General features: G+C 31.3%; 1 protein-coding gene and 1 pseudogene across 1 annotated transcript; one reads left to right on the top strand and one right to left on the bottom strand.

The window, feature by feature from the left end:
* Window positions 1-1,596: 1,596 nt before the first annotated feature.
* Window positions 1,597-3,915, top strand: LOC106343343 (lipase-like). Its single transcript, XM_013782524.1, has 7 exons — window positions 1,597-2,121; window positions 2,198-2,396; window positions 2,468-2,568; window positions 2,649-2,752; window positions 2,842-3,285; window positions 3,346-3,477; window positions 3,562-3,915. Exons 1-7 carry the CDS (start codon window positions 1,882-1,884, stop codon window positions 3,746-3,748), a joined length of 1,407 nt encoding a protein of 468 aa, XP_013637978.1. The 5' UTR covers window positions 1,597-1,881; the 3' UTR covers window positions 3,749-3,915.
* A 94-nt stretch (window positions 3,916-4,009) lies between these two features.
* On the bottom strand, window positions 4,010-5,254 carry LOC106344546 (annotated as a pseudogene).
* Window positions 5,255-27,854: the final 22,600 nt, after the last annotated feature.

Here is a 27,854-nt window from a genome sequence, read left to right as displayed (position 1 = left end):
CTACCAGAAAGGATATTCGCAGTCGGAGAAGAACCCACCGGCGTTAGAGTAACTTCATATCCTAAGGCATGCACAATCAGAAAAATCCTCAACGCCCTCGATCTTGATGAACCCTCTGTTTTGACGGCAGCTGTATGACTCATCAATCTTGTGTGAATGAATGTTTGGTCCTGTCTTGAATATTAGATGATATAACTTTCCGGAGCTGGCCACACAAAATTGTAGCCTGATATTAATATTTTTAATCTTATACGCAAAGTTTAGTCGTCTAACGAAATATGTTGGCAACGTTCAGGAATAATGGCATATGCAATAAATTTAGCCAGTTAAAATCATACTTATCAAGATAATGAATATATTACACATCTATCTCAAACTCTAGCCGTATATTATATACTAGATTATTAGGAAGGATCATAGTTGCACAGCTATGTTGAACTTTAAAGGTATAGGGAGTGGGGGTTATGATATAGGCATATGGTTTTAGGGTTTGGTGTAATGGTTGAGAAATTAATTTAGCCAGCTAACACTATAGTTATCCATATAATAACGACATTGTACATCTATGTTAAACTCTAGACGGCTAATAATCGGACGACATCATATACTGTATGATTAGCCCCATATGCGTTAGGGTTTAGGGTTTTTCTAGGTTTACGTTTAGGGTTTCGGAGTCCTATAAGGGTTAAGGGTTTAGGATTTAGGAGTTAGGCTTTAGATTTTATGGGTTAGGGTTTAGGGTTTCTTTAGAGTTTAGGGTAAGGGTTTACAAGTCCTATAAGTGTTTAGGGTTTAGGGTTTAGGAATTAGGGATATGGTTTAGTGTTTATGGTTTACTGATTTGGGCTTTTTGATTCTTCAAGAGCTTAGGGATTAGCTTGTAGGGTTTAAGGTATAGTTCTGTATGTGGAATAAGTTGTTAGGGTAAGGCAATCAGTTTAGCCAGATAATAATATTCCACTGATTTGTTATTCAATAAGTTAGTCGATTACATAATTGGTAATCCAATCTTTTATATAGACGCCCACAAATAGGAGAATAACATATAATTATCAATTAAATTAATTTCTAAATAAAATCTCACCGAAATCATTTTAGGATGCACATGCACCTTTTACGTCAGAATTATCCTCTTGCCACAGTATATTTTGGTTTACCGATGCAAATCCATCTAATGTGAACGCAATATTTTTACTATCTTGCCAAATCTAACTACAAATCTTGTGTTAGGCACAAATCCTAGAAACCTAAAATCAGGAAACCAAAATTTCAAGCGTCCAGGGTAAGTGCGTCTTTTTTACTCATTTTTTGTTGCCACATCATCCGAAGTTTTAGATCTTTGGTATTTTGCTAATATCACTATCTTCCTTGGTTTTTCACCTAAATTGCTCATTAAAAAAACATTATAAAACGAAGTACAGTATTGTTCAGTTTGCTGAACCATATCTCAGCGGGACCCACTTTATTTGCAAAACGAACACGTGGCGTCCACAGAGAGGAATTAAAACAGAGTTCTTCTTCTTTGGAGCTTTTCTTTTCATTCTAGACGCGTCTTCCCCAGAGAGGAAAAACAATTTAAATTTTAAAATAAAAAAGAAAAGAGAACAAGTGTGAGTCTTTCATTGGACTTTATAGGCAAAGAAAGCGTTTTCATGCGTCAGGCAAAAATACAAACGAACGAGAAAGTAGTGTGTGGTGAGAGGCAAAATCTTTCTTCTAGAAGCAAACGACGACAAGTAGAAAGAATCTTCATCTTTGATTCAATGTTATGTCGTCGACAAAGATCAGATTTTGATTACTGGGTTTTGAAAAAGTCTGCGTCTTTGAGTTTCTTCTGGTTCTGGGTATTTGTAAAAGAGACGAAAGGTCGAGTTTTTGAGGATGATTCAACGGTTGGTTGTAACTGCTCTTCAGCTAGCGGAGCTGTCAGTGAGCTCCGTCGTTCACATGATGTATGGGCTTTACATATTCAGCTCAGCCGTCGCCGGAGATCTCACGCAGACGTTGAGCGAGTCAATCTTCAAGTCCAAAACCACCGGCGAAGTCAAACGAAGTACAACTCAAGTCAATGATCTGCCTCCGATTGTTTTAGTCCACGGCATTTTCGGATTTGGGAAAGGAGTAAGCAAAAAGATCTCTTCTCTTGTTCGATGTTTCTTTTGTTTGTCTTTGGTTGATTGGGTTTAGGTGATTGCAGAGATTAGGTGGGTTGTCGTACTTTGCTGGAGCTGAGAAGAAGGATGAGAGAGTGTTGGTTCCTGATTTGGGGTCTTTGACGAGTGTACACGATAGGGCAAGAGAGTTGTTTTATTACTTGAAAGGTGGAAGAGTTGATTATGGTGAAGATCATAGTAAAGCTTGTGGGCATTCTCAGTTCGGTCGTTTCTATGAGAAAGGTTTAGTCTTTGTTTGAGTAGCTTTTGATTCACTCTTTCTGCTGATGAAGCTTCGATGTTGTTACTTTCAGGGGAGTATCAAGAATGGGATGAAGATCATCCTATTCACTTTGTTGGTCACTCTGCTGGTGCTCAAGTTGTTCGTGTCTTGCAGCAAATGCTCTCTGACAAGGTAATTTGAAAATAAAGACGAGCAGGATTTGGTTTTAGTTGTGCTGTGTTATTGAAGTTGATTCGCTTGTGGTGTTACAGATGTTTGATGGTTACGAGAACACAAATGAGAACTGGGTTTTGAGTTTAACATCCTTGTCAGGAGCATTAAACGGGACTACTCGAACCTACCTTGATGGAATATCGTGAGTTTTTTGCTCTTACCTTTCTTATGATCTCTTAGCTGAAAATCATTGGGAGTTAATAATCCAAAATGTATATATGACAATGTCAGGCCAGAGGACGGGAAGTCTCTCAAACTCATATCCCTCCTTCAGATCTGTAAACTTGGAGTCGTAATGTACGACTGGCTCGACATTCCTTGGCTTAAATCCTATTACAACTTCGGGTTCGACCATTTCAACATGTCCTGGAAGAAGACAGGTTTGCGCGGCCTTGTTGATTGCCTCCTTGGAAACGCAGGCCCTTTTGCATCATCAGGAGATTGGATCCTGCCTGACCTCTCAATCCAAGGCTCCATGAAGCTCAACGCTAATCTCAAGACTTTCCCGAACACGTTCTACTTCAGCTACGCGACTAAGCGCACTAGAAAGCCACTTGGAATGATGACTGTTCCTTCGGGTGTGATGGGGATCCATCCTCTGCTTTTCATCCGTGTGTTGCAGATGAGTCAGTGGCGGTTTCCTCCTGACATCCCTCTGCCTTATAAGGGTTACAGGTAAAGGTTTGTGACTAGACATCATACAAATCTGTAGTTTAAACTGTTTTCTTTTTGCAGAGATGAAGATTGGCAGGACAATGATGGAGCGTTGAACACTATATCCATGACTCACCCACGAATCCCTGTTGAACATTCTAATCTAATTGTTCAGAGTGACTCAGATTGTCTCCCGCTCCAACCAGGCATTTGGTTAGTCTTCGATGATAGCTTCTCTTGAAGATTCAGTGAAGATAAGAGAGTCTTACCGGGTGTTCCTGAATGTTTTCTCCACAGGTACTACAAGATCGTGGAGGCGGATCATATTCTATTCATTGTGAACCGAGAGAGAGCAGGTGTGGAGTTTGATTTGATCTACGACAGTATCTTTGAGCGGTGCAGGAAACATGTATTCCGGAAGAGCCCTCAGACATTGCCGAACGAAGCTCAACAGCTGCAGCTAGGAGGAGACCAAGAAGAATAGAGGGGCCAACAAATGTGTATAGCTTTTGCTTCATCATCATCATGGTTCATGATTACTTTCGCTAAAGAAGTAGATTTCATTGTTAGTTCTGTTTTGTTTCTAAACATCCTATGTCCACACTCGAACCATACGCCTTTTTTTCTATTTAGTTGAGTTTATAGCCGTAATAAAAGATTTAAAAAAGTTGTAAAAGAAGGTTTAACAACACCAAAACAAGGTCAGCTTAAGAAAAGACAAAGTGAAGAATGAGTAAATGCAAGTACAAGCTTGGTTAACTGAGAGACTAATCATCTTCTTTTTTTTTTTCTTTTCTATCATATCCTTGCGCTTCTAAATCCTTGTGTTGTTTCCTTTTGCCTCCAACAGCAGGTTGCTTGATATGCACTAGGCTTGGAACATAAGACAACAGCATTACGCCACAACGTTCTCCGAATTTGAGTTTTTTTTTTAAGTATCCATCCTCTCCGACAATGTTAAACGTTTTGGAGTAACTCATGGCGACTTTCTTCTCCTCGTCAATAAAGAAACTACCACAATTAAACAGAGGGTGAAGTTCCATTTCCGTTTCCACTGTCAAGAACTTGGTCCACGACACCTTTTCGGCCTCAATCTTAGTACTAACCCATATCTCAAACTCCAGTTGAGATGCTTCGTTGATGCGAGAAAGTGAAAGAGCAAGCTTTGTCTTCTCTAACACACGATAAAGTCACATCGTCATTAGCTCCAGCGTAGAACGGAAGAGGCAGAAGAGGACCAAAACTCTCACTTGTAAAATCGAAACAGATTATGTGATCGTCAAGCACGTATTGTCCTGCGTTTCTTTGTGAAGCAAGCCAGTACGTGTTTCCTTTGAGAGACACACCACCCCGATGAGAAGGTAGTATACGCGGAGAGTTTGGAGTGATGTCAAGAGTCTTCCATGTACTGGAGTCCAAATCGTAAATCTTATAACATGAAAACTGGTCTCTAGGTGTATCAAAAATTTTGTCTATAAACCTCAATAATTTGTAGCCACGACAAGTTGAGCCTTTGTCCTCGTATCCGAGAGCGTATGTGAACCAGTTCCATCCGGCGGCTGGGCATCTGTCTGGGCGGCGGTAAGAGTATGGAGACTCTATGGACCTAGTTTGACCCAAATATGGATTCCAAACAATATATTTGGTAACATCATCTTTCAAGAAGCATAACAATAAACCATCACAGTGGAAAACTTGAGATATCTTAGTTTGTTTGTCTTTGCAAGTAAGTCTACCTTGGCACTACTATAATTGGATCTTCATTGACAACGATTCTCATGAGATAAAGATGGTAATCCATCTTTGCGATCATCAGAGACTCACCTGATCTTATTTTATCAATATGCATCTTTGAAAAGCTTCGGCTTTTCCATAAACCTTCCCAACGTTTGCAAGTTAAACGCACTGCTCTCATTGATTTCAACGGAACCTTAGACAGAATCTCCTCAACCAAATTTACCGGAAGATCGGAGATCTTCGTGAAGATCATGTCGGCTTTGTTGACGGGAGTGGCGATGGCGCACACTGTGCCTTTCAAGACGAGCTTTGTTACATAGCGCAAGTCTCCGTGTTTAAGCTAAGTATTATTTATACTAGATTTTCGACTCGCTTATTTTAATAATAAATTTAATTTCAAAATAACATATATATAGTTTAGGGCAAATCTCCAAAATAGCACATTTCTAAGTTTATATCACAAAAATAGCACTCAAAAACTAAAATGACCAAAATAGCAACTTTCTAAGTTTATCCTTTGAAAATTTTAATTTTTTTATTTTTCAAAATTTGAAATCTTATCCCCAAAATAAACCCTAAACCCTAAACTCTAAACCCTAAACCCTAAACTCTAAACCCTAAACCCTAAATCCTAAACCCCACCCTTTAACTCTAAACCCTAAGTTTGTGACTTTTGATAAAACATTAAATGCTATTTTTGTGACTTTTGACCTTGAGTGCTAGTTTGGGAACAAAAACTTGATTTAGTGCTATTTTTGTCTTTTTCTCTATAGTTTATTAACATTTTTAAAAATAGTAAACTTAAATAATGATTTGTCATACTATAATTGGTGGTTTTAAATCATACGTGGACGCTCTCAATGGCTTATAGCCTCAACTTTTATATTGTATAGACTAGATTTTCAACTCGCGCTACGCCCGAGTTTATTTTAATAATAAATTTAATTTCAAAATAACATATATATGGTTTATTTACATTTTATGTGAAATTGTATACAAAATATGCTTTATTATTTTGAGGAATTGTTTAAACTACCACATTTTTAATACTATTTTCATATTTACTTTAATCTCATTTACCTTTAGTTTTAAAAAAGTAACACTTATATCAGTGGCGGAACTACACCTAGGGTAGGAGGGGCTGCCCTCCATGAATTTTTCAAATCAATTTATTTTTGCACTGATTTTTGCAATGCCCCTGTTGATAATTCAAATTTATAGAAGTATTAAACTGTATTTTATAGTTCTACCCCGGATAATAAATATTTTTAGATCCGCCACTGAATTATATCCCTAGGGTTAACTAATATAGATTTAAGGTTTAGATTTGAGGGATGGGGTTTTGGAAGGTGGGGTTTAAGATTTTTTTTTTTAAAATAAATACTTAAAATTTAAAATATTTTTTTAAATAGTTAACAAAATAATTTTCCAATTTCAAAATAAATATTCAAAAAAAAATCGAGAAAACAAATTTGAAACATTTTTATAAGAAGGTTAGAATCTAAAAACGTATAATTCTATCATTTTTTTTAATGACATAAAGGATTAATCTATATGCACAATGTCGATTTTTTTCATTGAATTTACTAAATATTACAATGAAATTATAATTATTATATACTTATTGTATATATATTAGAAATAATCTTATTTAATTGTTTAAAATTCAAATCTAATATTATAATATTTAGATTTAGGTTTTGATCATAATAACAATTTTGATGATATTTAAACAATATTAAATATATTTCTAAATATGAGAAAAGAGGAAATAAATATATAGAATTTTAAACTAACATTAATTAATGTTTTATTTATTAAAATATATAAAATATTAGATATATCTTCTACTTGATCTAGTTAGAGTATAAGTTAATCTCGGGGCTATGATGTTTTATTAGTTCACATGTATTTTTCTAATATTTAGAGGTTTGTCAAAAATTCCTTGTTTCTAATTTATTGATTAATATTTTTTAGAAAATATAATTTTCACTGACGAATATATAATGAATATACCCCATATTTATTATTTTTCTTCTCGCTAAAACTATACTCTAATGTCAATTTTATTTGTAAATAATATTATAAATTTCAACTAATTTATTTGGTGAACCTCTTTAGATTTTATTATGTTTCCTATATTTTATTAATTCTTCAAATATATTTCTTTGATAAACTCGTTTGAAATTATTTTTAACTGTATATGTTTTGTTAATTACTTTAATAAAGTTTCATATGTAACTTTTTCTGATGAATTACATTAAATACTTATAAAAAATCACCATGTACTTTTTTTTATTATTAATGACCAGATCCTAAAAATATTTGTAGATTAAAAATATCTTTAGGTTTATTTAAAAAAAAACTATTTGAATAGATTAATGAAGTTGTATTATAATTTTCTAAAAAACGTTGTTCCAAAAAATAATATAGTAGTGTTATTATTGTTTTAACTGTTGATGAGTAAATAACTATATTAATTCATTTGATTGATAAATGGCAGTTTAAAAATATATAGATAAATGAGCCAGTTAACAATATGTTTCTTACACAATTAAAATATTTTTATCATCATTTATCTATAATAAAACTTTGTATAATTATTGTAATAAAAAAATGAATTGGCTCAGTAAGAAAAATACCAAAATCAACCATTAATTTTAAAAAAAACTTGTGTAACTGAGTATAAACTTATACTTATTTTTAAGTCGATACCTATATAATTAAGATTATTTTAACTATCTATTTTATTTTGATGTATATGCTATTTGTATGACTTGACAAAATTTATGATATAATTTTTATCAATATTTTTATGTTTATTTTTGAGAGACTTAGCTTATATATCAAGTTAGTATTTTTTTCTTTTAGTTTTTTTATCTTAATTGATATTTTAAATTTATATAATAGATTTTTTATTGAAATTTCAGATTTATAAACATATTAAACTATGATTCTACTTTGGCATGTTTTTGATAATTTTAAATTATATCCTCATAAAAAGACATAATTTTGTTTTTTCTTGTTAAAATCTTTTATATTGAATTTTAAATAATTTAATATAAATATTAATCTAACTTTTAAGATAAATTTTAAATTTTTTTAGTTTGTATTGATTTTAATTTTACATACATGAATATTTGGATTTGTTTAATAAAAACTTGATTTGTTTTTAAAAATTGTTCTTTTTGGTTAGTTAAAATCTTATGTTTAATTTAAAACATTTATTTTATATTTCAAGTAAATTATTTTGATAAATAATTTATTAACTTATCCTATTTTCATTTTATTTTGAAAGAAATAGTTTTCTGATTTTTTCTATTTAAAAATATCAAATTAAGATGTTGATTTGGTATAATTTCAATGATATTTGTAAATTTTATATGAACAAATCAAATAATATATAGTCTAAATTTTGAAATAATATGCGCTTTTTAGTATTATAAATTCTTGGATTTTTTAAAATTAATATTTGTTAATTAATTTACGGTCATCTTTCAAAGATTTAGTTTATATAGTAAATAATATGTGAACATTCATTGATTTATAGAGTTAACTTATATATAATATATCCTATTTTTGAATATTTTCAATAGCATATAACCTAAACTTTAAAAATTGCATCAACTTGTATATAATATATTTGTTATTTTCAATATCATATAATCTAAACTTTAAAATCGTGTGTTTTGAATTTATATAGTTATTTTTATGTTAATTTTCAAAAATCAATTAAACATTAAGTAACTTATATATAGTTTTTTTACCTTTTAAGTTTAACTTCTTATATTGATTTATATTTTGCTTTGAAATAAACAATTTTTGGTAATATTGACATTTTTAGAAGAAAAAATGATTTGGCATATTTTTATGCATTAAAATAATATGTGGACATTATCAATAATTTATAACATCGAGTTATATATAGTATATGTTATTTGCGAATATTGTCAATGACATATAACCTAAAATTTGAAACCACATGTTTTAAACCTATATAGTTATAATTGTTTGAAAGTTTTGCATTTTTATTTTTTTGTTTAATTTTCAAAAATATTATAAATATTAAGTTAATTTAATATATTTTTTTACTTTTGTTAACTTACTTTTACAAAAATCAGTTTAAGATTAAGTACTTGTATTTAATGTTTTAAATTTTGTAAGTTTAAATTTTTATATTGATTTATATTTTATTTTGAAATAAACATTTTTGGTAATATTGACTTTTTAGAAGTAACCAAAGAAATAATTATTTCAGAATCAAGCATTTTAAATTTTATATTAAATTTCTAAAATATTATATATATTAATTTAATTTTTATTTAATTTTAATTTTGTTAAATTATCTTATTTGATATTGATTTCTATTTTATTGTTTGAAAGTACTTCAATTTTTATTTAATAATTATCTTTGTTAGTTATTTTTATGTTAAATTTAAAAAAAATCAGTTTAAGATTAAGAAACTTATATATAATATTTTAGATTTTGTAAGTTTAACTTTTTATATTGATTCATATAAAAGTTGACTTATCTTCTTATCTTAATATAAAAGTTGCTAAGATAAGTTTTATTGTTTAAACAATTAACTTTTATTGAGGCTATAATGTTATTTTTGTGTTTAATACAACTTTAATAATGTATAATATGTTAGTTATAAGTCAACTTTAAAGCAACTTCAGAAGTTATATATGCTTTACAGCTGTATAAATATGGGTTAATTATACAACTTTCTTTTCTTCTATGTGGTTGTTATTTTAATCCTATTATTTTATTTTGTGTTCTTGCAAGTTAAAAATCGTGTATTCTTTATATTTTATTTTATTTTAGTTAATTTTTTTGTTAAATTTCCAATTATTTAGTATACATATAATTTATTTCCATTTTAATGATTTATTTATTAGTTTGCCTTATTTGATGTTGAATTCTATTTTGTATTGAAATAATTAGTTTTGGAAATTTTAACATTTTTAAAAATAGTAAACTATAATTATGATTTTTTATATTTTGATTTTTCTTTTATAATTCTATGTGTATACTCTTAGTGACTTATAGTCTCAACTTTTATATAGTAAATAAATAATATTTCGCATATTTTTGGTGTTTAAAAAATATTACGTGAACATTTTCAATTATTTAAACCTTCAACTTATACATAATACATGTTATATGTGAATATTTAAATTATCATATAGCGCAAAATTTGAAAATCATGAATTAAATTTATTTACTTATAATTTTTTTAAAGTCCTGCATTTTTAAATTAATTATTATTTTGTATTTATATTTTTATGTTAAATTTTGAATAATATTTTGTATATTAAGTTAAATTATTTATAATGTTCTAATTTTGTTAACTTAACAAATTTGATATTGGTTTATGTTCTATTTTGAAATGAACAATTTTTTGTAGTATTTACATTTTTAAAAATAATAAATGAAAACAAATGATTTGTCAAAATATATATGACTGTTTAAAATCATATGTGGACGCTCTCAATGGCTATATTTATTAAATTTAAATTGATTTATATTTTATTATGAAATAAACGATTTTTGGTAACATTAATATTTTTAAAAATAGCAAACTAAAATGTTGATGTGTCATAATAAGATTGGTGGTTTTAAAAATCACGTGTTTTTAAATTTTATTGTTCTAATTTTTTAAATATCTTGCATATTTAAGTTTATTATTATATTTGTAAGATATTTTATGTTGATTTTCGAAAATATATTATATATTAAGTTAACATATATATAATTTTTTGACTTTTGTAAATTTACTATATCTAAATTTATTTCTATTCTATTATGAAATAAACCGTTTTTTGGAAACACTAACATATTCAAAAATAAAAAATTAAAATGTCGATTTGTCATAATACGATTGGTCGTTTAACATCCTACGTGGATGCTCTCGATAGCTTATAGCCTCAACTTTTATATAGTATAGATTTCAATCATAAGTTAGTTGATTCATGTTCATATGATTTAGTAGAAATACGTGTTGAGTGTTCACGTTGGTGTGCTTTAATTAATATCTTTGACTTTGAATCATAAGAATATCGTATCAATCCTTAACAAACACATGATTTATTTATATCATTGGTTTCAATGTAATCTTTATATTTGATATATATGAAATTCAAATTTTTTTTTTGGTCTAATGTTGAGTATATAGCCATGTTTCATGAGCAAAGGTCTAAATATTCAGGGTTATGTGTTTACAAAAGAGGCATTTTAATACAACAACAAGCAACTGGTTTGATTGATCTCTACTATGATTGTTCCTAAATTCCTTGTGTCAACCACCAACCAAGCGAGGTTTTTAGTTGAGGCGTGAAACCCTAGATCTACCTTAAGGTCTCTAACCGACATCAGCTCCGTTTGATAAAGCTAAGTTTCTTTCATATTTTATTATCAGTGACATCAGACATGGTTATGGTTCGTATAAATTTGCTATAGTTTGTTTGATGCTTATTGTGGATTAAGTGCATATAGGTTCGTTCTCCACTATATTTCAAAGCATCTCCTATATATTAATTGAGAAACATTACAACTTTTTTTTGTAACCATGTCTTATCACTATGATGATTCTTAGAATCATTAGAAAAATAGGTTGGTCCATCTAATTATATTTTTTATTAAACTAATTATAAATTTATTATTAATGGTTTCCATTATTTCCTTAAATAAAAATAACAAAATTACCTAATGTGGCTAAATTATATATGACAATTAATGATTTTGAATAATAAAGATTTGATAAAAATTAATACATCTTCTATTATATTTGTTTAATATTAAACTATTAAAATAAATTAAACAACCACATTAACCATATAATAAAAATTTAGATTTTTCTGTATATGTTATATTTTGAATTTTTAAAAGTTACCATAAATTACTAAAACTCTTAAAAGTCTCGCATTCAAATTGTGTGATCCACGATTTATTTTTTTTACGACAAAATACAAATGATTACAAAATCGTATAAGTAAAAAGTTTAATTTGATTAATTATTAATATTAAAGATATATATATATATATTATATCTTTTTAAATTAAACTATATAGCATATAAAATACACAAATATTTTAATTTTGAAATTTATTTTGAACAATTTTTTTTTGATAAAAGCTCTGAACAAACATTGACAACTTATTTTTTTTTAAAAAATATAAATTACTGAAAAAATTAATCCCACAATGAAAATTTTGTTATCACTAATTAAAAGTTTTTGTTATAAAAGAAACAAATGGTCAAAAAACAATATGAGTAGAAAACATCTTTTAGTAGACATTAATATTAAAAATATACTATATATGTTAATATCATTTAAAGTTAAATATATATCCTTTCAAATAGAAAAAAAATATTGTTTGGATTAATAAAATTGATTTATATGTTTGCACCCTTTAATTATATATGTATTAGTTAATTATTTTTAATTGTTTAATATATATTTATTATTTCATAATATATAAAATAATATAATACATAAAATAATTTTTATATATAAAGTCCACCACGCGCAAACATAATCTAGTACATATTTATTACAGAGTTTTCTTGTGTCATATTTACAAGTTACAGCCATTATATATATATATATATATATATATATATATATATATATTTAAATTGACATGGCATACAACATGAATCTCTGCAGCAATTATAATTTGATTATTCATATTGTTCCATTAGCTCTTTTAATGCACAATACATTTGAATATTTCATATGTCTAGCACGTAAGATTTAGGGTGTGCTTCGATATGCATATATAACCGTGTCATGGCATGTTTAATACTAATGTTTCTAAAAAGCCAACCATGGGTTTGATTATTCTGATATTAATATTAAATGTTGAATAATAGCCATATTTATATGAGCAAAATTTCAAGTATTTCATGATTTTTTTTTGTCACAGAAAAACTTTCATTAAAAAAGAAAAGGAGAAAGGCCCAAACGGTGGCCCAACCCTAGAAGTTCAATACAAAGAAGAAAATCCATGTAAGGCCTGCTTAGCTAAGTTGACAATCAAATTTTCTAATCCAAAGATGTGAGAAAACGCCATTGTTGCAAAGCCAGAAGAGATCGAACGTATGTCTGAGACGATGCCGATGATTTCTTTAGACCGGCTGTTACCGGAGATAACTCTGATGAGCGTTGAATTGTCGGAAAAGGCCTTCAGTGATGAATACCCAAGAGACTTCGCCATGCCGAGCGCCTAACGCATCACAACCGCTTCTGCAATGAGAAGGGAGTTGATGAAACTTTGCCCTATCATTCCGTGAACTGGAGACACCAGATTACCCCCTAATATGATCCAACCGTAGCCTGATTTCTTTCCATCCTTGTTCCAGGCCGCGTCGTTCTTACATATTATAAAGTCCTTGTATTGCCGGCTTTCCTGTTGTCGAGATCGGTGATGAAGTCCTAAAGGTACTGTAGAAGAGCAGGTGGAGAAGCGTAGGCTCTGGAGCAAAATTTCAGTGAAAGCATAAGTTATATGCTGTGGTGTGACGATGGTATATGGAGGGAGGTAGAGAACAAGCCGGCCGGAGAAACGAAACCACGTTCTGCAATAGCATATTGGTGAGAATTGACCATTCCCTAGGCAAATCACCACCGATATTTTGACAAACAAAGACCAGTCCTCAAGTCTTTGGTTTGTTGTGTATTGGACAGAGACCGGTTGTAGAAAGCAGAACTTGGCTTGGGGCTTTTGGTGAGCAGGAGAGGGGCCAGAAGTGATGGGGAAACTAAACCGGTGATTACTCTGAGAAGTTGATTTATAAGAATAGAGCAAGGTTCAAAACTGGTTGCTACCATATGAGAGACTGGAGAGGTTGAAAGCTCTACACCATGCGACATGAGAGAGAGGTTGAAGACGTCGGACACCGGTGAAAGTACGGATGATGGGAGATCTCGAGTCATAGATACACAAAGAGTAACAGCACCTGTAGCTTCAAACGCTACAACTGAGACAGAGGACTCCAGATCTGCAGCTTGAGTAACCATATGAGGAGAGGGGTAGTGGGATTCATCGATTATTTATTCTCTAAAAAAGAGGAGATATCATAACAGGATTATAGCCTGAGAAACATGAACGGCCGGACTTCCGAACTATGTTGCACTCCTCCTTACTAAGATAAGTATTTTTATTTATCATGTTTATATATAATGTTAATTAAAACCTGATTAGGTATGATAATATACATGAAAGTTAATACATGTGATATGAAATTTATTCACTAAATTAATTGATTGGTCAAACCTTGTTAAATAGCATGAAATGAAGAATTTTGTCCATTTAATAATTACTAGAGAAGTATTATTTATTTCTTGATATAATAAGATGCTTCTGTTAATACATGTTTTATATAATTTGATCATCATATTTCACTACCATTGTATATATGAGAGTTTTACATTTAAGGCTTGACCTTAAAAGATCCATAAGTCTTCGAGAATAATAATAAAAAAGTATTATCACATGAATTGATTAGCTAAAGCTCATTTTGTATTTTGTATCTAAAGATTACAAAGAACTGAAGTCTGTAAATAAAGCCAACTATGTTGGATGTTAAGTTTAAAAGCAAAATTTCTCGATTTTTTATTTTTATGATGCATATATATTGGAAAATATATTTTTCACACAAGTAATGCTGTCCAGCAGACACATGATTAAGAAAAGAGATTAAAGAAGTTTATACATATCTTGTCTCTTTGAGAGTCGATATATTGCTATATTATATTAATTCATTAAGGTTTTGTTTTATTTATTGCTATATTCAGTAAAGCAGTTGCCAAACACATTTGTTGACCCAAATAAATATAGTGATTAAGTCACATATAGCAGCTGGAAATGCTCTAGTAAGAATATATGTTCTAGAAGAACAATATCAAACTGCTAGTCACGCCTGCAGCGTGGTAGACATGTTGGTTCCTAAGATAAGAATCCTCGTATATAAAAAGGAGCATATATTGATAATGGTCAAAACGAGGCAATAGAGTTTTTGAATGATCTCCAGAAGAGACATTAAACATGACTGAAAGAAATCCAGGTACCTGAGACAATGAAGATATCCCAATAAGCTATGTCATGTACGAAATAAAATGGAACCAATAAGCAAATCGATGTCAAAGATATTTTTGCATGCAAAGTGGCAGTTGATATGATTAATGGGAAAGAGGATCAAAAAAGAAAGTATATTGAAAAGTGTACACAAAGAGATGATTGGCCAAATCAGAAAGAAGCAATAGACAAAGATAAAAACTCTTGTGAAAGAGAGAGGTATTTGGACCAGTAGTCCATACACTAGAAGGTGTAAAACAATGGGATGTAAATGAGTCGTTGCACCAAAGAAAGATCAATATGGAATTGATTGTGAAGAGACATAGTGTCATGTGGTAGATGCAACTACTTTCATGTTCCTTATTAGTCTGGCAATAAAGGAAAAACTTGAATTATACTACCCACTGGAAACTGAGAATTCATAAGAGATAGAATCCTAGAATCCCTGAAGGATTGATGATATCAAAATCATGTTCCCGAGAACTCTAACTATTCGATCAAAATATGTTTTATGGGATATATGAAATATTTGAAGTTATTCAATACATCTTTATATTTATCAAGAGATTATAGATCAATAGAGTCATTGATTTGAATATAATCAAAAACTCCTGAAGAATTATAGAAAAGTTGTATTTTTGAAGAAAACTCTTGACAATACCATATTGTCTTTATATATTCCAAACTACAGATCTAAAATGAGATGTTATCGTAAACATCCTTGAAGGATTTTATTTAAGATGCTCATATATGTTTGGTCTTGAAATATCATATTTAAAGTGTTATTGAACAAATTACTAATATTTTTTCATAACTAAAAGATGTAATTTCATATGGCAAGAAAGAAAGTCATAATAGTAACTTTCATAGTTACGAATGAGTTACTCGTATGTACAAGACGAATGTCTTGACAATTGTATGTAAGAAATTTGGTTTGAAATCCAAATAGACCAAGAAAATATTGTCTATTTCAAATAAGAATTGTGGACCAGAAGTCTATAAACCTTGAATACTCTAATGAAAAGATTATTATGATATTCTCAATTTCAAAAGGAGATTTATCTGATTGGAATGCATATCTTGAAGATATTTCTTTCCGGAGAAGAAATGTGAAATATGTGTGGTTTAACTCTTTTCCCTCATTATGGTTTTTATCCCACTAGGTCTTTCCATGACAAGGTTTTCACGAGGCAACAAAGAGCACATATATGATAGACACCCAAGGGGAATATTAGAATTCCAATGATAAAAGTCTATCAACGTTCTAAAGTTTTTGAGATCACGAGAATCGATGAAAATTGTCAAAATCATAGCAAGACTATGTACTGCAGAAGAATGGCGATATTCGTTTCCTACATGTTCGTTCAAGTGACAACTTAGCTGATTTATTCAACAAGACGTTACAACCTGCTACTTCCAAGAAGTTATTTCATCTTATCGGATTATGTCACTTCGAAGATCTTGACGTATGTACACATGAGGGGAAGTTATTACGCGTTGCACTCTTTTTCCCTTAACCACGGTTTTTTTTTCCATTAGGTTTTCATGGTAAGGTTTTTAACGAGGCAACACCTACGGCGTTTTGAAAGCACTTCGGTATAGTGGACATCAAGGAGAAGTGTTATGAATATTATGTGATGTCCATATGGAAAGTCTTAGATATACTTGATTGTCAAGTCTACTTGTTCTCCAAGTTATACTTTGTCCTCAAGCTATTGTAATCCTATATAAATGACTCATTATTCATGAAATAAGACACACCAATTCCCCTCTTCTTTTCTTCACTTATAATACTTTAATACATTTGTCAACTTTTCCACTAAAAGTTTTTACTTTTTTTGAGATATTTTTCTAAAGAAATCTTCATATAAATATTTTTAAGTTTTTATATAAAATTAAAGCTGAAGAAAAATATTACAAAAACAATCTGAAAATTAAACCATAACCACAATCCAATCAATCCAGAATAATATAAATTTAGCCATAATCCCATAAACATTATTTATAAAATGTATATTTATTTTGTAAAGATTTATATTTTTTTGACAATGATTTCTAAATAAGTTAATAACTAATAACTCTTATATCATAACATTCTATATAAATATTTATTTTTAGCAATTTTTTTCAAATATATTAATAACTAATAACTCATATATCACCATTATAATATATATATATATATATATATATATATATATATATCAGTTTAATAGAAATAAACTTAATTTAAGTTCAAGTATTTTTTACATCTAACTTCTATATCATATTTGGTATATATTGTGGGAACCGAAATTCGCACTGTCGATTTCCATTTAAATTAGGAAACTAGGAAAATCCTAATTTCCCAGAGGTCCCGGAGATCTGTTAATACCACACGCTAAGCAATCAGAACACGATATATCAACGAAAAAGTACAAAAATCGTAAAAAGAGAGCAAAATAGATCTTATTCCGAATCCGTGTTTGAGCGTTACAACAAGGTATAAGCCTGGGCTCGAGAGCTGTCGGCGAGATTCCTAGTTCTAGCAACCCTAAGACGGCTAAAATTAATTGAGTCGCAGCTCGAAATAACAAAAACGGAAATATGCCTAAATCGCTCTAAGTGCTAAGTTTGCTCCGAAAAAAAGTCTCTCTCCATGCCTCTCGCATAGGACTCCTTATATACTGGCTCCTAGGTTGGTTTACGCTTTTCCTCTTCCGCCCTTAAGCCGTCATAGCATAAAAATGGAGATATTCTATTTTTTCCGATCTTCGTAATTATCTTCAAAATTTCGTATTTATCCACGGAAATTTGACATTTATCTTTCCTTGCGACCCAAGCGTAAACCGTCATGCGGATTATGGGCTGTTGGTTAAGAAATCGTAAGTTGGGCCTCGAGTCATGTCTTAGGTCCCTTTGGGCCGTCTTCTGACTCGAAGCGTTTATTACGGCTTCTTTCGATAAAGAACGAACTTTCCACGATTTTTACCGTAAAGTTTGATCGATGACTTAGAATGGCGGGAAACATGAAATGGGTTCGCTACGGTCTTCGGGAGATAGCATCGAAGGGTAGACGAGAATGCATGTACTAATGTCGTATCAACGTTTCAGAAGAGCTCGTAGCGACCGAGCGGGACGGACGCTCGGTCGCTACGTAGCGACCGAGCTTGGCTCGAGCTCGGTCGCTACGTAGCGACCGGACAGCGTGCATGTGCGGTAGTTGCGTAATGACCGAGCTTGGTTCGTCCGTGTTCTGATCGTCACTCGGACCTATCTGTAGCTGGTCTGGGTATGTTTCCGATGGCTTATGTTTGATATAAATAGAATTCGAACGAAGATTTATCTCGGGAACATACGTTGCGACGTTTTCTTGACCGAGCATGATTTGTTGCGGAAAGAAATACTTGTATTATGCGGGGATTTGGACGTTAACTTCGTCGTAACCGTTTTCGACCCCAACATATATTATATATATATAGTTAAAATTAATTGTAAGTGTACATTATCAAATAAAAAAAATTAATAGTAATTAAATCGTATTTTTGTTGATAGATAATTGAATAAATTTTGTTTAAATTTATTAGATCATCAGGTTAGTATAATTTTGGGAGTGAGATTTATAATTTTTAAAATTATTTGATCACCAGGTTCCTAAAAATGTTTTGTCACAAATATAGTCTCCATAAATGTTTATTTTGCCTCTTTAATGAAATTTATTTTTCAAAACCCAAAAAACTGAAACCAAAACTGACCCGCACCAAAAAACGAATGAGTATAACATATCCAAATATTTATATATATATATATATATATATATATATAATATTTTAAATTCTATTTATAATAGTATTAATACCTAAAATTAAAATGATAAATCAAATATATTAGTTATTTTGGTATTTATAGATAAAAACATATGTTTTAGATAAAAATACTCAAATAACATTATATCCATGGTTACTTTCACACAAAAAATAATCAGTTTGAACTATATAAATTGAGTATTTTTGGGTTTTAAAACTACTAGAGTCTTTTTCCGCGCTACGCGCGGATAATCACTATAAATACATTTTATTTTGATGTTTAATTACAATATGAGCTATCTTGTTGTATTTGTTTGTTTTTAGAAAAAGTTTATTAGTTATATATTGATAATTTTAACTTAATTTTGACCCACTTTTTGTTTGGTGTTTTTCTATTTATTGGTAATTAATTTAACCATTGTTATTACAGATTTTTGTGTAATCAAAAATAGAAATTGCATGTCTAATTTATAAAACGTAATTGTATAATCACTGTAAATGAAGATCGAAAAAAATTAACTATCAAACAAAATTTAACTAATGTATGAAATAAATAAGATGTGATAATTAGCTGTAATTCACTATGTGTGAAAGTTAAGCCATGAAATTGTTTTATATTTTACATGTTTTATACTCCATCTGTTTCAAAATGTTACATGTTTTAGGTTTTCACACTTATCAATAAAACATAATAAATCTTAGTATGATATGTATATTTTTTTGTGACCAACTATTTCCATAAATTTTAACCAATCAAAATTTAGTAAATACAATTTTTTTTAAGTTTACAATTTACCATTACTATCTATTAAAAGTTGCATTGAAAAAAATAAAAGATGCATCTTTTTAAAATAATCATTTTTTTCTAAAACATGTATTATTTTAGAACAGGGGCAGTATTTTAGTTAGTTAATATTATGTTTCATTCAGATAATGTAATTCTAGGACTCGAGATAGTATATTTATATTTGCTTAAAAACTTGTTGGAAAACTCAATTGCTTTTTTAATGTATATTATGATTAGGTATATATGTTAAATGACAAAACGCCACTAATAATAATCTAGGATCAATATTAAACTTACAGACATTCATGGAATAATCAACATGAAAAAAATTAAATTTGTATGTTAGCTTTAATATGATAGAAGAATGTTAGCTTGGTGTAGGAAGATAGTGAAGAGGTTGTGTTTATGTTTTTCTTTGGGCGTTGAGTTGATGCGTGTGCAAGATATATTGAAATCTTGGTTTGTATATAATTGTAAAGAAAAGCGTTTTGTATATAAATATATGCAGTTAATATGCTTTGATTAATATAAAGTTGTTGGTGAGGGAATTGTCTTGTAAAAGTACACAAATAAACGTCCCTCGGTCTTAAATAACGAAACATAAATATTTAACTATAGACTTCTTCGTGTCTGCTTGAATCCGTGATAACTTAGGAAAGCAGAGCAGAATGCTCGATGGAAATATCTGGAGTCTACGTGGACATGGTCAAACTTTAACCTTCTAAGGGTATGTGAGCATATCTATCAGTCCCACAAGCTATTCACAATGAACCGTAAAGTTACTTTCAAGATAACATATGTCTCTTTTACCATATCTCTTTTACCTGACAGTAACAACCTGCTGCTGCATTCTTTCTTGGGAGCTTCCGCATTTATCTCCGAGACTGTTGCTTCTTTCATAGTAACCGTCCCTTTTGAGTGCTTTCATACGCATCGGCTGGCATTTCAACTTTATCTTCTTCCGATGTCCGAGGGTCACTTGTGATCTCTACAATTTCCGTTGGCAGTTTTACTGCTGGTGCATCGTTGTTGTCACTATGAGCTGGTTTCTTCTCGCCTTTAGATGCAACAGATGTAGTAAGAAATCACCCCTTGGGAGGAGGACAGCGTGCGGACTCCAAATCTACATTACGGCGATGATAGTTTAGCAGTGACGACTGATAAAACCAAGTTTAAGAACTCATGAATTGAGATAATGACTAAAATATAAATAGATGGATAAAATACAAAACGCTAATTTCGGTCGGTTTGTCTCCAGAAACTATCATTATTTCGCCAGCTTTTTCTTTGTTTTTATTTATATTTTAATTTTTAGCCACATTTATATTTTACTTATGTAGTAGATAATAATAGGTTGATAATTCCTTTCGTTTATTTATGTTCTTTTGGCTTTTCAGATTTGCATAGGCATGTTAGAGATGTATCTGTTCGCATCATCATAGAAGGCGATCATCTCTGGTTCTATTAGCAACATCATGCACAGTAAAGCTATTTCTATTAACACCTGTAGTTGGTCGGGTCTTTAGCCGTTGTAATGTTTCTTTGAACACACAGTTAACATTATACATGCATTTAAAATTTAGTAAAAAGGTTATTTAAATGTCTTTTGAGGAGACTGAGCTATTTAAATGTTTGTATAGCTTCTCTTTGCCCTTGTAACCTAGGAGAGACTATTTCTCCGGTAATCGGAATTTTGTACTGTTTCCGATGCTCCATTAAAGGGTTTAATGAATTTCAATTTTTTTTTTAAAAAAATAAGTGACCTCCTAAATCTTCTTTCATGAAACAAAGGAGTATAAGTGGAGAAGCAGATAAAGCCAATGGCAGAAAATGAAAAAAATTTGAGTCACGGCGACTATACAAAGATCTCTACAGTTTATATAAACGCCAAAAATATAAATAGATGGATAAAAATATAAAACGCTAATTTCAGTCGGTTTTTTTCCAGAAACTATCATTATTTCGCCGGCTTTTCTTCTTTGTTTTGAGATTCTGTAAAATCATCCGTTTAAATAGCACTAATAGTCTAGATGACCCAGAAAAAAAAAACCCATCTCATATCTTTCTCTTAGATTCTTTTTATTATAAAATAAACGTTCACTAAATAAACATATGGACTGAAGTATGAGACATTAATCAACTTTCTGAAAATCTTTTTATAAGAGAACCTCTTGCTTAGCTGCTTAAAAGGTATCAAAAAGGTAATTTCTTCCTAAAGAAAATGGCTGTGGCAAATCAAAGATAATTCAACTATATAAACCTGCAATCAGAGGCCATGATTCATGCCGCATATTGCAAACCAAAGCGCTTATCGGGAAGTCCTTGCGAAGGCCTCCATATCAGCCTCTCAAATAGCCCGGCAGTGGTGACTGAGTGTGGGTCCTTCTCCTCATCTCATCTAAGGGAAGATTCAACTATATATCAGTCAATCAACAAAAAATGGATTATAAAGCAGACCATAAATTTTTGTACTTTAAACAAATTAAGACAATACAAACGCAGGAGTTATCACCATCAATGTCAAAAGACCATCAAAGAAGCATTCAGACTCGTATGAAATCATAAAAATTCTCTTGCCCTGCAATCTGGCAAATCACATCAATAGGATCAATAGATGAAATACCCTTTTTGATAATTCCTTTATTACAAATAAATACAAAAGTGAGACAAATTGAGATCCTAAATTACACAGTTTTAAGTTTTGAACACAAAGTCACTGGAGGTGGAGGATACATATTAAGCTTACATGTCAATATGGAGCCGCACCACAAATTCACCGTTACGCCAATCCCAGAAGCAGAAAGTCCGACCAAGTCGTCGAAGGATGGCTGATTGAGCAAAATTAGCAGCAGATGAAGACATTCTCGAGGATCAAATGAAATCTGCGCCGGTTCAAAGGGGATGAGAGTAGATATGAGATATTCATCTCCGGCGTGTAACATGAACTATATATAAAGAGGAACTCCGAGTCGGTTACGAAACCCACCATTAATGATGGTATGAGTTAACACTGGAAAATGTAGAGACAAAGGAAGATGAAGAGTTAATGAATTTAGTGGAGAAAGTGGAAATAGATACGTATGTGAGCGAGGTGAGTCGCTACAGTGCAGAAAACCTAGATGCAAGATGAATATGACGATTAGGCGACTTAGAAGCTTATTTGGGTAGGGGTTTAATAAACTTGGGTCTCGGCCACTTTAAACAAAAACGTATAAGATGGGTTATAAATGGCCCACCGAATCTATAATATAATGGGCTGGAAATAAACGATTTTCTAAAGTTTTGAAAGTTTTTAAAGTCGTGCTGACATAACATATTTGTAGAATCTGATTGGCTCGAATTAATCTGCTGATGTGGACACCCTCTTTGTTGAGCATATTCTCCTTTTATTATTTGTTTGATTTTAGGTATGTTTAAGTAGTTCGGATATAAAATAATTGAATCAAATCAAGTAGTTTGGTTATTAGTGTTAAAACCCGAACCCACCCTAATCCGGGAGGATCCGACTTGAATCCAATCCTATTTTTTTGTAACATCCGAATGAGACCATTTTACAATAGATTTCATGTATTCTATTAAAATAGAAGTCACAACTTCTATTCATGTTTGATATTTTATTTTGGACCATCTTCTAGAAAATTCATCACATTTAATTGTATTATTATTTATTTTCAAATTAATAGTATCACCTTAAGTCTCCCCATTATTAACCGATCTTTCTTGATTGTGTGATGACTTTACTTTTCTAAATATAAATCAATGACTTGTGTCTTTAGATTCTGTTACTAAAAGAATATATTAGTTTCATAAATGACCATACATTTTCAATTCACTATGACCACGTTCGACCATACTTCATATTCTACTGACAGAGGTTTAGTAGCAGTAATCATGCTCGACTCATATTTGAGTTATTGCTCTTTGAATTTTTTGTTAAACTTGGGTTAACCTTATTTTAATGAATGTTCTCTTTGTATTATATGATTCCTTTGATATACTAAAACACAGACATATTTGGAGAAGATGAAGTTGAGTGTATTAAAAAAAAACAAAAATCAAATACGGGTGTATACATTTAACAGCGACAGTATTGTTCAAAGGTTAAAAATATATAATGGTATAATAATCCTATAATTTCGGGATTGTAACAATTTTTGTTAAACAATCATGATAATACCAAAGAAAATCTATTTCAATATTATGCAATATCATTCAAAAAGAGAATATTATGCTTATCCATAATATATTGGTCGTAGATTTAAAAATCATAAATAGATAGGCCTTTTTATTTTTAGCACCATGATATTTAACAATATGTTGTTAATTTAGCCTAATAATATTTTATCTTTTATGATTTCTGTGTTTTAACTAATCAAATATTACAACTGTTATGACTAAATAGGATATAAAATAAATTACAATCTATATAAATGAAAAACATATCAAATCCAAAACTATTAAAATTATTTTTTTATTAGCATATATGTATTAATATACACAAACCATCCAAATTGTATGCTTTAAAATAAATAAACTTCAAAATGGTAAGTTTATTAAAAATATCAAATAATAAATGACTTATTTAACATATCACTTAATTGTTTAAACATCCAATACACATTTTATCAACAAATACAATTTACAAACAATTAAATCTTATGTTCAACCATAACTGTGAAACATAGAAAATGAAAAATAACACCCGCGCGGTTGCGCGGATCGAGATTTAATTGTTAGTTATGTTTTTTTTGTTTCTAAACATCCTGTGTCCACCTGGATCATTCGCCTTTTTATTTAGTTGAGCTGTAGCTGTAATCTTACAATACTAAAAGTCGGTAATCCTCAATCGAGAAAGTGTCCACATCACTCTAAAAAATCTACCAATAGTGAAGCTTCATTTTGCTAGGTCGCTGTTTTTTTGTCGACTAAAGATAAAAACCGGGTCTTTGGTATTATTTTGGTTACATATCCTTTTTCTTAGCCCAACAATGACCTAATCTCTGTCTACAACCTAATATATGTCAAAGAGAGTTCCGACATCCTCGTCTTCGATCCCATCTTATCGCCTCCTACATCTGTTCCGCTTCCCCTTCTCCTTTTGAAAGTATACGTTCAACATGTTAAGCCTCGTAAAGCTCAATCATTAACTGCAGATATCCTAACGCCATGAATTGATTTCCATCCCACCAACTCTGGTGATGTTCGTTTGCTCACCCAGGTGATTTATCTGGGTGAATATGCAAATCGATATTCGTTTTGTACATTATAATGCTACATCCAGTGGATCACCCAGCTGAATTTTTATAAATTCATTTCAAATTCTCACCCAGATGCATCTAGTTCAGTCCAAAATGATAAATGACAAAAATGACTTTTTAAAATCAAAATATTATTTTCAAACCAAAAATTCTATTTTTTTGCATTTATATTTTTCTGCCATAACCGAAAAAATGCATTTTCCCGCCAAAACTGAAAAACAAACTTTCCCGCCGAAGCCAAAAAATGTGTTTTTCCGCAAAAAACGTAAAAACGCACATTTTTATAAAAACACACTTTTTGGCCAAATCAATAAAACCTCACTTTTCGGTCAAAACGGTAAAACACACTTTCCCGTAAAAACCACAAAAACGCATTTTTCCGCCAAAAATTCGAAAACGCAAAATTGCATTTTCCCTCCAAAACTTGAAAACGCATTTCCCGCCAAAAACAAAACCGCTAAAACCGAGAAAACGTATTTTCCCGCCAAAACCGGAAAAACGCATGTTCCCGCCAAAACCAGAAAAGCAGTTTTCCGCCAAAACTGCAAAAACGTATTTTCCCGCAAAAACCTGAAAAGCAGTTTCCTGCAAAAACACATTTTTCCGCCAAAACCACAAAAATGCATTTTTCCGCCAAAACCGGAAAAGCAGTTTCCCGCCAAAACTGGAAAGCAGTTTCCCGCCAAAACCACAAAAAACGCATTTTCCCGCCGAAACCGCAAAACACTTTTTTTTTGTCAAAACACATTTTTCGGCAAAAACCACAAACAATATTTTCCGCCAAAAACGCAAAAAATGCACTTTTCCCGTCAAAACACACAAAAATGCACATTTTCCGAAAAACCGCAAAAATGCATTTTTTTTTACCAAACCCGCAAAAACGTATTTTCCCGCCAAAACCACAAAAATGCATTTTTTCGTCAAAAATACATTTTTCCTCAAAAACTGTAAAAATATTTTCGCCAAAACCGTAAAAATGATATTTTCTGCCGAAACGTAAAAAAATATATTTTAGTCATTTTATTAACAAGTCCACCTGGATGCATATGTAAGTTAACAAATGAAAAGCAAACGAACATAGTTGCATTCAGATGATTCATCTGGATGCATAGACGAAATGAAGAAACAGAACAACACCCAGATAGAGCATCTGGATAAGACATCTAGATGGACCATCTAGATGCATCTTTCAGATGTACAAACGAACATGGCCTCTATACTATATATATCCCTCATCTATTTTTTCCTTCCCTTCTTCACCACAGTCAGATAAATGAATTTATCAGAGAGGCAACTTAGACAGGAAAATCAATCGGCAAGGCCCCATGGCTCTCTTCTTCAATGACGTTGTTGCTTGTTTGGGCTGGAGCTTCTTCTTATTGATGAACAGGTATGAACTCATATTTCCATGACGCCTATTGTGCTCCTTAAGATTCAATTTCACTGACTGAAAATATTCTACCCGCAAACTCATTTAACAATTGACACATACATATTTATTCCCTTCTAACAAACTTTGGATGAACTTTTGTAGTGGCCATGTGCTGAATGTTTACCTGTGGGATCGTGATGCCAATGAGTTTTATCACAAATTCACCGATAGCCTACAAACTCCAACCGATCCATTAGTCACAACAGTCAACACAAAACGTATAGGAGGTACGCATACACCCTTTTTACTCACTTTGTAACTTATTGTCATCCTGCACGATTTCTCACTTATTAGTTAGTGATGTATACTACATTAGATTCCACTTCTACAAGCCAGTCCTTAGCTATCGTTGTAATTCCCCTTTGTTAACCTAATTTCAAAATACGCAGTCAATGCCCCTCTCGGTTCATGTCCTTATCTAGAGTTTTTATTGAGAACGATGTGCCTCCGACCATTGAGTATTTATTTTGGTCTGTATCCATCTGACTCAAAAATATGTTTTAGGTTGGCTCAAAACCAGGGCGTTGCTGCTATGGTCAATGCATCTGAGGTGACGAAGGTCAAGACGCTAACCATTCGTGAGATATTTGCCTTCTTGAAACAGGAACAAGCTCAGGTAATTATTAATTAGTTTCAATACAATACTAAGTACGTACAATGCTCTTACTCTTTCCTAATTGTATGCAGCCTTTTTAACTGCATAGCCACCATTGATAACGTTGTGTGGGACTCTAGATGTTATAAAATCGCATGTAGTGATTGCCAAACTAAAGTGAACAGAGGTCTGGCCTCATTGATCTGTCCAAAATGTGATAACGTGAATGGAACTAAAGTTGCGAGGTTAGCTTTCATAATCCTCACATTTCTTCATCGCTTATCCTTTAATTCTAAGTCTCCTGCTCTTCAATACAGGTATCGTTCTGAAATGTTGGCTTACGACAAAGGCAAGAAGGCCATTTTGTAAGACTTGGTGATGCTGGTCCTGAGCTCACGGGAAGGAGGTGTTAGCGTTAATTGGCAACTATTTCGAGGTTAATGATAGACCATGGATTTTACCCACTTTTAGCCCTGGTCTATAAGTGTTTTAATAAATAATTATTACTATATAGAGTCTATTTAGAGTGTTTACATGTTCAGGTACGTTCTGGAGAAATATGGTGATTTTGGAGCCTTTTGAGGTGGAGAACTGCACAGACGCGTCAGATGTCTAGCTATGGATGGAGATCTTCCCACCCTTATATTGAGCCCATAATTTTGCACAAGATAGATCTTTGAGTTAGCTTTCCAATGCCACCGGTACGAGGTCAATCAACATCCTGTAAAAGAAGTTATGCCCGTTTTACTGAGGAGTGGTCAGTCTGCCTCGCGAGAGGAAGCTGTCGAGAAGAGGAACGTATGTCGATCGATGCAGAACTCTTGACATTGATCGATATGGATTCCAGAATGCGGATGACCGACTGAATCCCAGAAGCAACCACAAATTACCAGAATACCCTAGGACGACCAG

The sequence above is a fragment of the Brassica oleracea genome, chromosome C5 (genome assembly GCF_000695525.1).
Source record: "Brassica oleracea var. oleracea cultivar TO1000 chromosome C5, BOL, whole genome shotgun sequence".
NCBI classification, from domain to species: domain Eukaryota; kingdom Viridiplantae; phylum Streptophyta; class Magnoliopsida; order Brassicales; family Brassicaceae; genus Brassica; species Brassica oleracea.
This window is presented reverse-complemented; position numbering and strand designations above follow the sequence as displayed.